This window comes from Amphiprion ocellaris, chromosome 8 (assembly GCF_022539595.1).
Source record: "Amphiprion ocellaris isolate individual 3 ecotype Okinawa chromosome 8, ASM2253959v1, whole genome shotgun sequence".
In the NCBI taxonomy this organism is placed as follows: Eukaryota; Metazoa; Chordata; class Actinopteri; family Pomacentridae; genus Amphiprion; species Amphiprion ocellaris.
In genome coordinates this window covers 2,407,284-2,424,874 of record NC_072773.1, presented here as the reverse complement: position 1 = coordinate 2,424,874, position 17,591 = coordinate 2,407,284, and the positions used below count along the sequence as shown (strand labels likewise).

The window sequence follows — 17,591 nt, the reverse complement described above, 5'->3', positions numbered from 1 at the left end:
AATATCACTAAAAGATGCAAAATTGGCACTAAAACAGAAAGATAATAAAAGATGCAAAATGTCATTAAAAGATACAAAAATGTCTCTAAAAGATGCATAAATGACACTGAAAGATGCAAAAATAACACGAAAGATGCATAAATGATACTAAAATACAGAAAAATGACACGAAAGGATGCAACAATATAAGAAAAGATGCAAAAATGAAACAAAAACCCAGAAAAATTATGCTAAAAGATGCAAAACTTACAAGAAAAGTTTCATACAGACAATAAAAGGGTATTTCGGGCAGATTTTTGTTTTTTTAATTGCTAGAGAATCTGAAATACAGAAAAATGACAAAGATCTAAAAATATCATTAAAAGATGCAAAAATAACAAAATACAGAAAAGTGACAGGAAAAGACAAAAAAATGACACTAAAAGATGTAAAAGCTGTATTAAAATACAGAAAACATGACGCTAAAAGATGCAAAACTTACAAGAAAAATTTGGTACAGACAATACAATAGTATTTCAACGTCAGACTCGGCCTCGTTTTTGATTTTTTTATTGCTAGAGAATCTAAATTAGGTCACATTTCTTTATAGAGACGTAAAAAACTGATATTTTAAGACTTTAAATGCAACTAAATGATTAAAACAAACTGATTTCAGGTCGAATAAACAATCATCCTTCAACAATTTTTTTTGGTGTGTAATATTTTTTTAAAAATTTAATTTACATGTTATATTGAGGAAAAATAAACTGGAGATTTTTAGTTTCTTCAGGTTTTTCAGTGGTTATTAATTCACCAACAATGACAGAAGTTTACACTTGAGGCATCAGAGGAAACACGTCTTGTAGAATAAATTAGTATGAGAGTTATTTTAGTATAAATTAAAAAGAGAAAAATAATTAAAAAGTTGGAAATAAAAAATAGAAATCAAAAGTATATAAATAAAAACCTCAAAGATAAAAATTTAACCTAAATATTAAATACAAAAAGAATTGTAATTGAAAAAAAGTTTAATGTTTTTAAATTTAATTTAATAAATACAAAAAGCAGAAAATAAAAATATTAAAATGTTTTCAGTTATTTAAGAAAATGATCAAAATAATTCAAATAAAATGTAAATAAAAAGAATTTTAATATTAATCTTAATTAAATTTTAAAGATACATTAAATACTATAATCAAAATAGAAATTAAAAAGTTTAATTAAAAATGCAAACGAGTCTGAAAGACTTGAAAAAAGTTTAAATAATGTTTTTCAATGTAATAAAAAATAAAAAAAATTGCAAATAGAATATTGACAGGAAACAAAAATATTAAAATAATTTCAATTATTTAAGAAAATGTTTGAAATTATTCTAATAAAATAAAAATAAAAAATATAATAATACATTTACAATGATCTAAATTACATTTAAAAGGTTCATTAATTAAAAAGTACAAATAAAATAGAAATAAAAATGTCAAAATGTTAAAAAAATGTATTTCATAAAAGCAAATAATGAATCTGAAAGAATATGTTATAAAAATCTCTTTTTTTTTACAATTATAGATTAATAAAAAAAATCCAAATAAATAATGAAATTTAAAAATTAAAATTATGTTAAAAAAAATTTAAAACAAATAAAATTAAAGTTCCCAGAATCATTCCAGACAAAACAATGATATAAAGAAATTTTAACAGTAAAACGAAAGGAAATAAAAAAGCAACAAAAACCTGTTTTCAATCCCACAAACATTATTTATTAGATGAAACCTTCAGCTCCTTTAAGGTGCAGCAGATAGATTGAGCTCTCAGGGCTGCCGTACTATTCCCCTCTAAGCCCCGCCCACCTAGCCGTGACGTAACGAGACACCTGAGAGCAGCAGAAAGTTTAACCCGAGAGAACATCAGCCGGTAAAACTTAAAAAACAGGTAGAAACGGTGAAACGAGGACTAAAGATGAAGAAAATGCAGAGAAACACCTGAACAGGTGAGTCAGCTGTTTACGTGCAGCCATTTTTACTGACTGATTTTAAAAGTCTGGTAAATTTCATAAACAATAAACGTTAATTGTATTTTTTTTCTGCTGTTTGCTGTAAAAAAAAAAAAAAGAAAAAAAAAGTTTTCAGCAGTTTCCACGTATTTTTGAAATTATTTTAGATTAAAATTTTGGTAAAGATGATATTTAGTAAAATCACAGGAAAAGTTGTTAATTTAAACACACACACACACACACACACACACACACACACACACATATATATATATATATATATATATATATATATACACATATATATATATTTTTTTTTTTTTTTTAAACTTTGATGCTATTTCAATGCGAATTTATGTATTTTCATGATTTAAAATCATGAAAAAGAACGTATTTCACCTTTAACTTTAAAAAAATTTGAACTGACAAATACAAATAGTAAATTGTTCTTTTACAGTGTGTAACTGTAAAATAGTTGATCTAAATGAACTAAAACTATAATTTTAACACATATTTGCTGCTTTGACTGTTTTCATGGTGTTTGAACGTCACATTGTTCCACCAGTTTGACTTCTTTTTTTATTTATCTTTGGATGAATTTGTTCGGCCAGATTTTCACCATTTATTTACAGATATTTATTGATTGATTTATGGAAGTGATTTGAACTAAACTGGAGGGAAAATTAAGTTTACTGTGAATTAAACTAAGAATCAAACCAAGTTAAGACAAATTTAACTCACCTTCTTTATTTCTGAAAACAGAAACAAAAGTGTAATTTCTTGACCAAAAATAGAAAATAAAATGTTTTTTTTGCCTCCACAATCCTTCAGTTATTTTTTTTTTTATTCCCGCATCTTACATTTGGTATAACTGTGAACAACATAAACCCACTTTAATGACAGACGTCTTAATGTTTGCCGTTTGTTTCACCTTTTGCAAGATTATTTTCCCACAAATCTGTAATTTTGTCTTTATTTTATAGTTGCTTTTTAAGTTATTTTATTAGCTATGATGTTAGAAGATATTTTTGGGGTCAAATAAGTAAAAACTCAAACAAAAGTACAGTAAAAATCGCATTTATGAGCTTCAGATATGTTTAAAAATCACTGTTTTCAGATCATTCCAGCACTTTGCATGCAGAATTCTGACCCTGAGAATCACAGACATGGTTTTTCTTTAAACATCATCGTCTATTGATTGTCTATGGATCATCTATCGATCATGCATCGATCGTCTACTGAATATCTGTGGATCATGGACTGATTATTGGTGGTGGTTTGGTAGAATCTCCAGTGATGAGTACAGATTCTCCTCCCTGCTCTGCACATCCAGCTCCTGGTAGGTCGAAGCTTCCCGTCTAAAACCGCCGTCGCAGTCGTCGTAGATGACGGCCTGAAAACAAACGAGAACGTGAGTGGCGCCTGATGTGGTTGCTGTGGTAACAGCAGGGATGTTTTGGATTGTAAAGTCACCTCGGTGTTCCTGCCGGTGTTTGCGTCTGTGGAGGAGAGAAGATAAAAGTTGTATTATTTCTTCCTCTTTGCAGTAATTAAAAGTTGAACGTAGGAAAGTTCCTCACACTCAGCGTCGTCGCATTTCTTCTTTAGTCTGTAGACGAGCAGCAGAGAAACAACCGACAGCACGGCAACCACAGACATACAGGCAGCAACCAGAGGCAACCTGTTGTCTACTGCAGAGAGATCGTTGAAACATTAACAACAAATCACAACTTTAATGAGAAATCATAAATCCTTTACTGGTTGTTTTCAGGGTGACTCCTGGGAGATGGTTTTTGTTCTGTGGTTGCTATGATTCTTAATAGGGTGGTTGTTTTGGTTGTCTAGTGGTTGCTAGGGTTGTCTAGTGGTTGCTAGGGTTGTCTAGTGGTTACTATGGTTGTCTGAGTGGTTGCTGTGGTTGTCGAGTGGTTGCTAGGGTTGTCTGAGTGGTTACTATGGTTGTCTAGTGGTTGCTATAGTTGTCGAGTGGTTGCTAGGGTTGTCTGAGTGGTTACTATGGTTGTCTAGTGGTTGCTATAGTTGTCTAGTGGTTACTATGGTTGTCTAGTGGTTGCTATGGTTGTCTAGTGGTTGCTGTGGTTGTCTGAGTGGTTGCTATGGTTGTGTAGTGGTTGCTATGGTTGTCTAGTGGTTAGTGTGGTTGTCTAGTGGTTGCTATGGTTGTCTAGTGGTTGCTATAGTTGTCTGAATTGTTGCTGTGGTTGTCTGAGTGGTTGCTATGGTTGTCTGAGTGGTTACTATGGTTGTCTAGTGGTTGCTATAGTTGTCTAGTGATTACTATGGTTGTCCAGTGGTTGCTATAGTTGTCTAGTGGTTACTATGGTTGTCTAGTGGTTACTGTGGTTGTCTAGTGGTTGTTGTGGTTGTCTAGTGATTGCTATGGTTGTCTAGTGGTTGCTATAGTTCGCTCGTGGTTGCTAATGTAGACTGAGCGGTTGCAAGGCAGTCTGAGTGGTTGCTGTGGTTGCTGTGGTTGTCTAATGGTTACTATGGTTGTCTGAGTGGTTACTATGGTTGTCTAGTAGTTGCTATAGTTGTCGAGTGGTTGCTAGGGTTGTCTGAGTGGTTACTATGGTTGTCTAATGGTTACTATAGTCGTCTAGTGGTTACTATGGTTGTCTAGTGGTTGATATGGTTGTCTAGTGGTTGCTGTGGTTGTCTGAGTGGTTGCTATCGTTGTGTAGTGGTTGCTATGGTTGTCTAGTGGTTAGTGTGGTTGTCTAGTGGTTGCTATGGTTGTCTAGTGGTTGCTATAGTTGTCTAGTGGTTGCTATGGTTGTCTGAATTGTTGCTGTGTTTGTCTGAGTGGTTGCTATGGTTGTCCAGTGGTTGCTATGGTTGTCTGAGTGGTTACTATGGTTGTCTAGTGGTTGCTATAGTTGTCTAGTGATTACTGTGGTTGTCCAGTGGTTGCTATAGTTGTCTAGTGGTTACTGTGGTTGTCCAGTGGTTGTTGTGGTTGTCTAGTGGTTGCTATGGTTGTCTAGTGGTTGCTATAGTTCGCTCGTGGTTGCTAAAGTAGACTGAGCGGTTGCTATGACAGTCTGAGTGGTTGCTATGGTAGTCTAGTGGTAGCTGTGGTTGTCTAATGGTTACTATGGTTGTTTAGTGGTTACTGTGGTTGTCTAGTGGTTGCTATGGTTGTTTAATGGTTACTATAGTTGTCTAGTGGTTACTATAGTTGTCTGAGTGGTTACTATGGTTGTCTGAGTGGTTGCTATGGTTGTCTGAGTGGTTGTTGTGGTTTTTTGAGTGATTGTTGTGGTTTTTTGAGTGGTTGCTGTGGTTGTCCAGTGGTTGCTGTGGTTGTCTAGTGGTTGTTGTGGTTTTTTGAGTGGTTACTGTGGTTGTCTAGTTGTTACTGTGGTTATCTAGTGGTTGCTATGGTTGTCTCATGGTTGCTGTGGTTGTCTGAGTGGTTGCTGGGGTTGTCTAGTGGTTACTATGGTTGTCTAGTGGTTACTATGGTTGTCTAGTGGTTGCTAGGGTTGTCTAGTGGTTGCTGTGGTTGTCTGAGTGGTTGCTATGGTTGTCTAGTGGTTGCTATGGTTGTCTAGTGGTTGCTATAGTTTTCTGAATTGTTGCTGTGGTTGTCTGAGTGGTTGCTATGGTTGTCTGAGTGGTTACTATGGTTGTCTAGTGGTTGCTATAGTTGTCTAGTGGTTACTATGGTTGTCTAGTGGCTACTGTGGTTGTCTAGTGGTTGCTATAGTTGTCTAGTGGTTACCATGGTTGCCTAGTGGTTGCTATGGTTGTTTAATGGTTACTATGGTTGTCTAGTGGTTACTACAGTTGTCTGAGTGGTTACTATAGTTGTCTGAGTGGTTGCTATGGTTGTCTGAGTGGTTGTTGTGGTTTTTTTGAGTGGTTGTTGTGGTTTTTTGAGTGGTTGCTGTGGTTGTCTAGTTGTTACTGTGGTTATCTAGTGGTTGCTATGGTTGTCTCGTGGTTGCTGTGGTTGTCTGAGTGGTTGCTATGGTTGTCTGAATTGTTGCTGTGGTTGTCTAGTGGTTGCTGTGGTTGTCTGAGTGGTTGCTATGGTTGTCTGAATTGTTGCTGTGGTTGTCCAGTGGTGGCTATGGTTATGTAGTGATTGCTATGGTTGTCTGAGTGGTTGTTATGGTTGTCTGAATTGTTGCTGTGGTTGTCTAGTGGTTGCTGTGGTTGTCCAGTGGTGGCTATGGTTATGTAGTGATTGCTATGGTTGTCTAGTGGTTGCTATGGTTGTTTAGTGGTTTCGGTGGTTGACTGAGTGGTTGCTATAGTTCTCTAGTAGTTGCTATGGTTTTTTAGTGGTTGCTATTTTTGTCTGAGTGGTTTCTATGGTTGTCTAGTCGTTGCTATATTTGTCTGAGTGGTTGCCATGGTAGTGAATGGTGTGCCAGGTTGATTGCTTAGTGGTTGCTATGGTTCTTATTAGGGCGGTTGCTATGGTTGATCCTATGGTGGTTGGCAGGGCACTTGCTTAGCAGTTGCTATTGGAGTAAGTTGCTTTTGGAGTGGTTGCTAAGGTCTCTGAGTGATTGGTACAGTGGTTGCTAGGGTAGTCGCTTAGTGGTTGCTTGGTGGTTTGTAGGCTGTTTGCCAAATGGTGGTTGATATGATGGTTGCTATGTTTTCTGAGCGGTTGCTATATTGGTCGCTCGGGTAGTTGCTTTGTGGTTGGCAGACTGCTTGTTTAGTGGTTGCTATAGTGAATGGTTGACTGCTTGCTTTGTGGTTGCTAGGTTGGTTGCTTAGTACTTGCATGGTGGCTGGTGGAGTGGTTGCTTAGTGGTTGCTAGCGTTGTTGCTATGGTTTGCACAGTGGTTGCTATGGTGGTGAGTTGGGTGCCTGGAGGTTTGTGTGATGGTCGCTATGGTGGTTGGCAGTTGTATGGTGATCAGTTGCTTCTTTGGTGGTTGCTCAGGTCTCTGAGTGGTTGTTTGGTGGTTTGTAGGCTGTTTGTTTCATGGTTGCTATGATGGTTGCTATGTGATTATGAAGGTGGTTACTTAGCAGTTACTATGGTGGAAGGCTGCTTGTCCAGCGGTTGCTTGGTGGTTGGTTGGCTGCTTTCTTTGTGGTTGCTATGGTTTCCTGGATGGTTCCTCAATTGTTTGATTGATTGATTTAATCTATTGTACTTAGACTGATAATACCTGGATATTAAGAATAATATTTTCACTGAAATGCTTGTAAATAATTACGAATTTTGATGCAAACTTTGCAGTCTGACTATTTTTGTTGTGATTTTTTTGAGTTGCCACATCAGAAACATGAAACTGTGTATTTTTAGCCAACCATTGATGCTTTCTGTTGCATATCTCAGATCCCCGTCGTGTTTTTCGATGGTATTCTATTTACTACGCTGCTGTTTTTGACTCACCGCCTGTAACTACAATCTCAAACTGGCGGCAGATGTTTTCCTCTCGCTGTCGTCCCACTCCACACCTGTACGTTCCCGAGTCCGCCCCACTCAGCTGTCCGATGGTCACGTTAAAGTACGACTGGTCCCAAAACTCAATGCTGTACCTGCCGCTGGAGGCTCTGGGGTCGTTGGTGTCGAAGAGGAAGTTCTTACAGTCGTCCCTGCAGAGGAACTTCCTGTTTCGCTGTTGTACAGGCAGCGAGCATCTGACGGTGATTTCTCCTCCTTCGGTGGTTCTGTAGACTCTGGGTTCTGCAGAAATGACACCTCCGTCACACAGACCTGTCCAACAGGAAGTGAATCATTAAAATGACATCAGAACTTATCATCGATTCTCCACAACATTGATCTATTTTTTCGTCTAAAGTCTCTAGAAATGGATTTATTGCATTTCTCTGCAGTTTCCTAAACAGAAGTTCCCTTTTTCTTTGACCAGTGAACAAACTTTCACTCTGATTGGTTGTGGTTTTCTCAAGATCCTGTACTTAAAATAGCATTTTTAAACCCTTGTTTCTCATCTTTGTGGGTCTAAATAACTAAATAATGCCAACCTGGGAGTGGTGACGAACCAGAGCAGTGGACTTAGTTTAGTCAAAATTGTTATTTTGAGTGTAACTACAATAAATGATGCAAAAATGACACTAAAACAAACAAAAATTACACTTAAAGATGCAAAAATGAGACTTAAATATAGAAAAATTACACGAAAAGATACAACAATTACATGAGAAGACACTAAAATGATTCTGAAAGATGCAAAAATGACATGAAAGGACACAAAATACACTAAAGGATGCAAAAAATACATTGTAAGGTGCAGAAATGACTGAACAATGGTAAAATGACACTGAAAGAAGCAAAATGAGACTAAAATATGTAAATATGACACTGAAAGACGTAGAGATGACTACCTGATGCTGGTCGCAGACGTCTCTTGACCTTCGGTGAACTCACCTCTGACTTTAAGTGTAAACTCCTGGTAAAGGCCCTGAGAGGATGAAGATCCTCTGATGCCGACTCTGTATCGCCCGGTGTCGTCCTTCCTCAGCTCCGTGACGACCACGTGGAGGTTCCTGAGGCTCTGGTCGTATCTGATGGTGAATCTGCCGCTCACCGCTCGGTTTCCTTCAGTCTCTATCAGGACGTCTTCAGGGTTGCACTCGTTCCTGCACAGAAACTTCCTGCCACTCTGAGGTGCTCTGGAAAACCTAAACTGCTCTCTGAGAACTTCTCCTTCCAGTTTTGTGAAGACTTTAGTTTGTGCAGTGCTGAGATTTGAGTCCAGTATCGCTGCTGAAACACAGGATAAACTAGATCATATGGAACACTTTATATTCACCAGCAGCTGTTCTAGATCAAGTTTCATACAGACAGTAAAACGGAATTTCTACATCACACTTTTTTGTTGTTTTTTTTTTTTTTTTTGCTTAGAAGTAACAGATACTTCAAGATTTTTAGACACAATTAAATGACTGAAACTAATAATTACTGTACAGTCTGGAAACTGGAGAAAACGTTCAGTTATTGATATTTTTCTCAAAATGACACAAAAAGACACAAAATGTCGCTAAAAGAGGCAAAAAAATTACAAGGAAAAGATGCAAAAATGACACAAAAAGATGCAAAAAATGAAACGAAATACAGAATAATAAAGTGAATTTATTTGGATTTTCAAAAAATTTGTTTTGAAAAATAAATGAATCCTCAGACTAAACTTCAGGTTTTGGGAAACTTTAACTGGAATTTTTCTATTTTTTAAAAAACATTTTACAGACAAATAATTGACAAATATTCTCTGTAATACACACTTACATTTAGATAAATTACTACACAACAATGATACTGCACAACTTTTTTTTTGTTATACAGGATAATAAAGTGAATTTATTTGGGTTTCAGATTTATTTTCAGAAAAAGAAAAACATCTTTTCTGGTCTATAATGTATTTTAAAGACCAATAATTGTCAATTTTAGCCCAAATTTCAACTTAAATATCAACATAAAACTGATGAATGATAATAAACCAACTCTGATTAATGTCTTTAGATAAATTATTACACACTGATGATGTTGGAGGAATAATTTAAATGTAACACAGAGGAGAGAAGAAGTTAAAAACCAAATGATGTGCAGCTTGATGGATTGTCACCTGATAAACAGAAGATGAGGAGCTGCTGGACGTTCATGTTTTCCTCCTGATGGATGAAGAGAGTCTGGAGTTCCTCTATGGTGGAGCTCCTCTCTGTTCAGATAAACTCCTCTATGATGGAGCTCTTCTATGATGGAGCTCTATGATGGAGCTCTTCTATGATGGAGCTCTTCTATGATGGAGCTCTTCTATGATGGAGCTCCTCTATGGTGGAGCTCTATGATGGAGCTCTATGATGGAGCTCTTCTATGATGGAGTTCCTCTATGATGGAGCTCCTCTATGATGGAGCTCTATGATGGAGCTCTTCTATGATGGAGCTCTTCTATGATGGAGCTCTTCTATGATGGAGCTCTTCTATGATGGAGCTCTATGATGGAGCTCTTCTATGATGGAGCTCCTCTATGATGGAGCTCTTCTATGATGGAGCTCTTCTATGATGGAGCTCTTCTATGATGGAGCTCTATGGTGGAGCTCTTCTATGATGGAGCTCTATGATGGAGCTCTTCTATGATGGAGCTCCTCTATGATGGAGCTCTTCTATGATGGAGCTCCTCTCTGCTCTACAGTGGGTTTAAAACATCTTCTTCCTCCTCCAACGGTTCTCAGAAACCAGCTCTTACTCACCACATCTTTCTTAATCTTTGCTTTAAAGACGTCCTTCTTCCTGTTTGTGTAAAAACTGACCTCATTCTGCAGCTGGAAATAAACTTTTGACAGAATTATCACAACTTAATTTGTTTCTCCATCAGACCATCTACAGCTGTTTCATCTGCATCTTATTTTTGCATCTTTTAGTGTCATTTTTGTGTCTGAGATATTTTAGCATCTTTTCTTGTAATTTTTGCGTCATTTGGTGTCTTTTTTCTGTATTTTAATGCTATTTTATTTCTTTTAGTGAAATTTTCGTATCTTTGAGATATTTTTGGTCTTTTAGTGTCATTTTTCTGGATTTTAGTGTCATGTTTGTATGTTTTAGTGTAAGTTTTGCATTATTTAGGGTCATTTTTGTATGTTTTAGTGTCATTTTTGCATTATTTAGTGTCATTTTTGTATGTTTTAGTGTAAGTTTTGCATTATTTAGTGTCATTTTTGTATGTTTTAGTGTCATTTTTGCATTATTTAGTGTCATTTTTGTATGTTTTAGTGTAATTTTTGCATTATTTAGTGTCATTTTTGTATGTTTTAGTGTCTTTTTTGCATCTTTTCATGGATTTTTTGCATTTTTTTGTGTCCTTTTTGTATTTTTTGCTTCTTTTAGTGAATTTTGTCTATCTTTTCATGTCATTTTTCTGTATTTTTGTGTCTTAGTATCATTTTCGTGTCTTTTAATGTTATTTTTGTGTCTTTTAGTGTCATTTTTGCATTTTTTGTGAAATTTCTGCATCTTTTAGTGTCATTTTTCTGTATTTTTCTGTGTTTTTGTGTAATTTTTGCATCTTTTCAAGTAATTTTTCTATTTTAATGTCATTTTTGTTTCTTTTTGTGTCATTTGTCTGTATTTTAGTGTCATGTTTGCATCTTTGAGTGGCTTTAAAGATGTCCTTCTTCCTGTTTGTGTAAACGCTGACCTCAATCTGAAGCTGGAAATTAACTTTTGACAGAATATTTATGACTTTAATTCTCTCCTTCAGACTCTCCACAGCTGCTCCATCAGCATCTTATAGCAGCCCTATTCAATTAGCGGCCCGCGGGCCACATGCGGCCCGAAAGCAACCCTCGAGTGGCCCTAAAGCAACTGCCGAGTGATTGGGACTTGGGTCCGAGAAAAACATCTTTCAGTAACACTGACAAGTTCTTACAAAAATTCCAACATTATTGCAAACATTGAATGCAACACTTACCGTAACCTAGCAACTAACCCACAATGCATTGTGTTGAGGAGACGCGTTTGAAAAGTTAACATTAGCAGTTCTATACAGGCGAAAATAGCAGCATGTCTTTTTCTATCCTGAAACGACAAATCGGCGAGGAAAACCGTCGGTTTAATCCTGCGTGGACTGACAAGTATTTATTTATTTACCACCAAGTCCGAACGCCAAACCAATGTGTTTACTCTGCAACGAGTGCTTTGCAGCGCTGAAAGATTATAATGTCCGAAGACACCACACTGAAAAACATGCCGCGTTTCGGACAAACTTTCACGACGGATGTCATGAGAGAGCGGCTATAATTCAAAGTTTGACTGCATCTTACAACCGGAGCTGTACTACTATGAAGCGGACCTGCACAGCTCAGGAAAGGGCCACGAAAAAGAGGCTGTTCACAGACTCAGAAACTGTGAAGGACTGCATGTTGGCTGTCGTGGATGAAGTTTTAACGGACGATAAAGTTAAGACGAGTGTGACATCTGCTATCAAACAGGTCTGACACGTCAAACATTCTCGCCACAGATGTCTTCGAGACATGGTAAGTGCAACAAAGCAGCGTGCTGTAGCAGACACTAAAGGTAGTTTTATGTATTTATGTGACTATTTTCTGGTCACTTATTAGAAGTTTAATATTTAAGAAAGACATTTTGTTTTGACAGTTATTTCACTTAGTTGCACTTTATTATGCACTTTGATGTCAGCTTTATTTTGTTCCAAAGGGATAGTAACTATCACTGTGCCTACTGTTTATTTTTTTGATTATATGCACTGAAGATGTGACTGTCTCAGATGAGACCAAATATGGACAGGGACAAACTCTGTTTTTTGTTATTTCAAAAGAAGAAAAATGTCTCAAGTTCTGAAAAGTTACTGTTAAGCAAGTTACTTTTTAATGCACTTTCAGATGTGACCAAAACAAAAGATGGTGTTTCTAATCGGCACTTAGTTTTTATGTTCATATGCACCTTAACATGTGCTTATATTTACCTATCAAAATGTGTTGAAGTTGTGTGTTTGAAATGTAAAATTTAAAGAAGCAGTATTTCAGCACAGGTTTAGTTTAAGTACTGCTCTTCTATTGTTTTTATGTCCTTTTGGATGTGGCAATACGTTTATAAACATCCAGTGTGTTTGTTATCTGATCTGTTTGTGTTTATTTTAAATGGTTAACTTTGCTCACTGTCTGCTAAAAACATCCGGCCCAGCTCATGTTCTTAGTCTGAAAATCCGGCCACAGTCAGTTTTTAATTGAATAGCCCTGTCTTATAGTAATGACGTTGTTGTTTTCAGAATGAATCCTCTTTTAGTTTGACGTTGACTAAGAGTCATGGAAAATGTGTGAAATGCTCTGAGATGCTTCTCTGATACGACGTTCACACTTCTGTTATTTCAACAGCATCTGAAAATGTCGTAACCCGGTAACTGACAAACACACAGATTCCAGCACCAGTGTTTATTTCAAGCCTTCTGAACCTCAAGCAGCAGCTTCTGGGTGTTTTTATCTCATTTTTCCTCACCTTGGTTCATTTTTATCTGCAATCTAAAGTCCTGCAGCTCTACGGAAACAAAATGAAGAAGTAGAGAGAATGAAGAAATGTCTCCTGTCAGAAGAGACGAGAATGACACAAATATGTGCAAAAATGGCAGTGATGCATGAGAATTAAACTAAAATGCACAAAAATTACATGAAAAGACACAAAAAATTACATGCAAAGGCACAAAAATTCACTAAAAGATACAAAAATTACACTAAGATACAGAAAAGTGACACTAAAAGATTTTAAAATGACACAAAAAGATGCAAAAGTGACACTAAAATGCAGAAAAATGACACTAAAGGATGCAAAAATGACAAGAAAAGCTCCAAAAATGACAAGAAAAGCTGCAAACATGAAGCTAAAACATGAACAAGCTTGTCTTTATTATTTTACTCTATTTTATTTTTCTCTCTTACATATGACTTTTTAATTTATTTTTTATTCTACCTGGTGTTGATTTATTTTGAAAATTTTTTACTATGTTTAACTCTTTTCTTTTCTTTTCTTGTCCATCTGTGAGACCGACTGTTTTTAAACGGTCATAAATAAATGTATTATTATTATTATTATTATTATTATCATCATCGTTATTATTATTATTGTTGTTGTTAGTGAGTATTTAAGAGGAAAATATGATCTCACTGACTGAATTCAGCTCTTTGGTTGGATTTAACTCCATCGGAAGTTTTCTGAACTCAAAAGCTTTTCTTTATTTTCCATCGTGAGAAAAGCTCAGGTGAAGGAAACACCTGACTGTGGCGCCCTCTGCTGGACAGGAGAGGAACTGCAGGAGCAGAGCAGAGGAACAGGAAGAGGATAAACTGTAGGAAAGGGTTTATCTCTTTGGTAATTAATGTTCTCCTGCAGTGTGGATGTTCTTTTATTTATTTTTAGTTTAATCTGATTTATTTCAGACATGCTGCAGGATCAGAAAGAAAAATAAATACACAAAACTAAACAAACAAAACAAATTCAAACAATTAAAATAATGTATGAAAACAAGCACAACAAATGACAGAAATATCTGTAAATTATTATTATTATTATCAGTAGTAGTAGTAGTAAAATATGTATCTCTAATGTGGACATATTTAGCAGAAATTAATTTTTTTTCCTTTTTTTTCCAGTGAAAATGGAAATAAATACTTTCTTGTGAGTTTACTGGAATTCATCTGTAAGAAAACTGTCAGATTTAAACATTAACTGCGGTTCATAATCAAATTCATAATTAGATTAGTAATGTGGACATATTTAGCAGAAATCAGATTTTTTGCAAAATAATTTTTTTATTAACAGATTTAAATACAATAAAATGGTGGAACTTCACATAATATTAACCCTCATCAGTACACCTGGGGTTTATAACTTGTCATATCTTTCATTTATAAGTTGGATTTTTCAGTCATCCAGCTAGTTGTCATCACATAAACCAAAGCTTATTTGATTCCAACCAGGTTTGTGGTGTTTATATCGAGAAAAATGGTTCAGGGTCCATGTGGACTCCAGCCAGACTGTCCATCCGTCCATCATCTACACACCACTTAATCCTCATCAGGGTCATGGGGGTGGAGTCTATCCCAGCAGACTGAGGGTGAAGGTAGGAGACACCTGGACAGGTAACAGTCTATCACAGGGCTACACAGAGAGACAAACATTCACACCTGTGGACAGTTTAGAATCATCAGTTAACCTCAGCATGTTTCTGGACTGTGGGAAGAAGCTGGAGAACCCAGAGAAAACCCACACATGTCCAGGAGAACATGGAAACTCCATGCAGAAAGATCCCAGGAAGGCCGGGACGTGAACCAGGGATCTTCTAGCTGCAAGGTGACAGTGATAATAACCACCACACCACAGCCAGACTGTGCTGCTTTTATTTATTTATGTATGTTTGTGTTGTGTTGCTCTTGTGATGACTGCTTCAGTTGAATTGTGTTTCATTTCAGTTCAGGAGTTCTTAGACTAATACTGTAAGCAACACATGTCAGTAATCATCAATAGGAATCATCTGAACTGTGGCAAGACAGGAAAGATACACTGCAGCCCTTCACATGATCATAGAAAGTGATTCTGAACCATCACATTCTGAACTCTCTCATGTTGAAGATGATGATGATTATGACTATATGGCTGGACCTGATGAAGCTTCAGAAACTGAAGACCGTGAGTCTGATCCTGAATCAGATATGGATGATTCAGCTCAACATTCACCAGCAGGCAGCTGAGAGAGCAGCAGCTGTTAAAAGGCGACGCTACCTCTGTCCAATGGAGGCCAGAAGATCCAGCATGGATGCTACCTCTGTCCAATGGAGGCCAGAAGATCCAGCATGGATGCTACCTCTGTCCAAGGGAGGCTAGAAGATCCAGCATGGATGCTATCTCTGTCCAGTGGAGGCCAGAAGATCCAGCATGGATGCTACCTCTGTCCAATGGAGGCCAGAAGACCAGAAGATCCAGCATGGATGCTACCTCTGTCCAATGGAGGCCAGAAGATCCAGCATGGATGCTACCTCTATCCAAGGGAGGCCAGAAGATCCAGCATGGATGCTACCTCTGTCCAAGGGAGGCTAGAAGATCCAGCATGGATGCTACCTCTGTCCAGTGGAGGCCAGAAGATCCAGCATGGATGCTACCTCTGTCCAATGGAGGCCAGAAGACCAGAAGATCCAGCATGGATGCTACCTCTGTCCAATGGAGGCCAGAAGATCCAGCATGGATGCTACCTCTATCCAAGGGAGGCCAGAAGATCCAGCATGGATGCTACCTCTGTCCAAGGGAGGCTAGAAGATCCAGCATGGATGCTACCTCTGTCCAGTGGAGGCCAGAAGATCCAGCATGGATGCTACCTCTGTCCAATGGAGGCCAGAAGACCAGAAGATCCAGCATGGATGCTACCTCTGTCCAATGGAGGCCAGAAGACCAGAAGATCCAGCATGGATGCTACCTCTGTCCAATGGAGGCCAGAAGATCCAGCATGGATGCTACCTCTGTCCAATGGAGGCCAGAAGATCCAGCATGGATGCTACCTCTGTCCAATGGAGGCCAGAAGATCCAGCATGGATGCTACCTCTGTCCAATGGAGACCAGAAGATCCAGCATGGATGCTACCTCTGTCCAATGGAAGCCAGAAGACCAGAAGATCCAGCATGGATGCTACCTCTGTCCAATGGAGGCCAGAAGATCCAGCAGATCCAGCATGGATGCTACCTCTGTCCAAGGGAGGCCAGAAGACCAGAACATCCAGCATGGATGCTACCTCTGTCCAATGGAGGCCAGAAGATCCAGCATGGATGCTACCTCTGTCCAATGGAGGCCAGAAGACCAGAAGATCCAGCATGGATGCTACCTCTGTCCAATGGAGGCCAGAAGATCCAGCATGGATGCTACCTCTGTCCAATGGAGGCCAGCAGATCCAGCATGGATGCTACCTCTGTCCAAGGGAGGCCAGAAGACCAGAAGATCCAGCATGGATGCTACCTCTGTCCAATGGAGGCCAGAAGATCCAGCATGGATGCTACCTCTGTCCAAGGGAGGCCAGAAGATCCAGCATGGATGCTACCTCTATCCAAGGGAGGCCAGAAGATCCAGCATGGATGCTACCTCTGTCCAATGGAGGCCAGCAGATCCAGCATGGATGCTACCTCTGTCCAATGGAGGCCAGAAGACCCAGCATGGATGCTACCTCTATCCAAGGGAGGCCAGAAGATCCAGCATGGATGCTACCTCTGTCCAATGGAGGCCAGAAGATCCAGCATGGATGCTACCTCTGTCCAATGGAGGCCAGAAGATCCAGCATGGATGCTACCTCTGTCCAATGGAGGCCAGAAGATCCAGCATGGATGCTACCTCTGTCCAATGGAGGCCAGAAGATCCAGCATGGATGCTACCTCTATCCAAGGGAGGCCAGAAGATCCAGCATGGATGCTACCTCTGTCCAAGGGAGGCTAGAAGATCCAGCATGGATGCTACCTCTGTCCAGTGGAGGCCAGAAGATCCAGCATGGATGCTACCTCTTTCCAATGGAGGCCAGAAGACCAGAAGATCCAGCATGGATGCTACCTCTGTCCAATGGAGGCCAGAAGACCAGAAGATCCAGCATGGATGCTACCTCTGTCCAATGGAGGCCAGAAGATCCAGCATGGATGCTACCTCTGTCCAATGGAGGCCAGAAGATCCAGCATGGATGCTACCTCTGTCCAATGGAGGCCAGAAGATCCAGCATGGATGCTACCTCTGTCCAATGGAGACCAGAAGATCCAGCATGGATGCTACCTCTGTCCAATGGAGGCCAGAAGACCAGAAGATCCAGCATGGATGCTACCTCTGTCCAATGGAGGCCAGAAGATCCAGCAGATCCAGCATGGATGCTACCTCTGTCCAAGGGAGGCCAGAAGACCAGAACATCCAGCATGGATGCTACCTCTGTCCAATGGAGGCCAGAAGATCCAGCATGGATGCTACCTCTGTCCAATGGAGGCCAGAAGATCCAGCATGGATGCTACCTCTGTCCAATGGAGGCCAGAAGATCCAGCATGGATGCTACCTCTGTCCAATGGAGGCCAGAAGATCCAGCATGGATGCTACCTCTGTCCAATGGAGACCAGAAGATCCAGCATGGATGCTACCTCTGTCCA

At 38.8% G+C, this 17,591-nt stretch overlaps 1 protein-coding gene across 2 annotated transcripts; it reads right to left on the bottom strand.

Moving 5' to 3' along the window:
* Positions 1 to 2,312: 2,312 nt before the first annotated feature.
* Positions 2,313 to 10,019, bottom strand: LOC111568666 (polymeric immunoglobulin receptor-like). 2 transcript variants are annotated; one of them, XM_023270421.3, is made up of 6 exons: positions 9,551 to 10,019; positions 8,356 to 8,691; positions 7,360 to 7,683; positions 3,550 to 3,660; positions 3,443 to 3,468; positions 2,313 to 3,362 (listed from the first exon to the last, which is right to left on the bottom strand). In XM_023270421.3, exons 1-6 carry the CDS (start codon positions 9,585 to 9,587, stop codon positions 3,234 to 3,236), a joined length of 963 nt encoding a protein of 320 aa, XP_023126189.2. In that variant the 5' UTR covers positions 9,588 to 10,019; the 3' UTR covers positions 2,313 to 3,233. The 2 variants fall into 2 exon arrangements, with proteins under 2 accessions (XP_023126189.2, XP_035804160.1); XM_035948267.2 differs by having other exon boundaries at positions 8,356 to 8,694; positions 9,551 to 10,018.
* Positions 10,020 to 17,591: the final 7,572 nt, after the last annotated feature.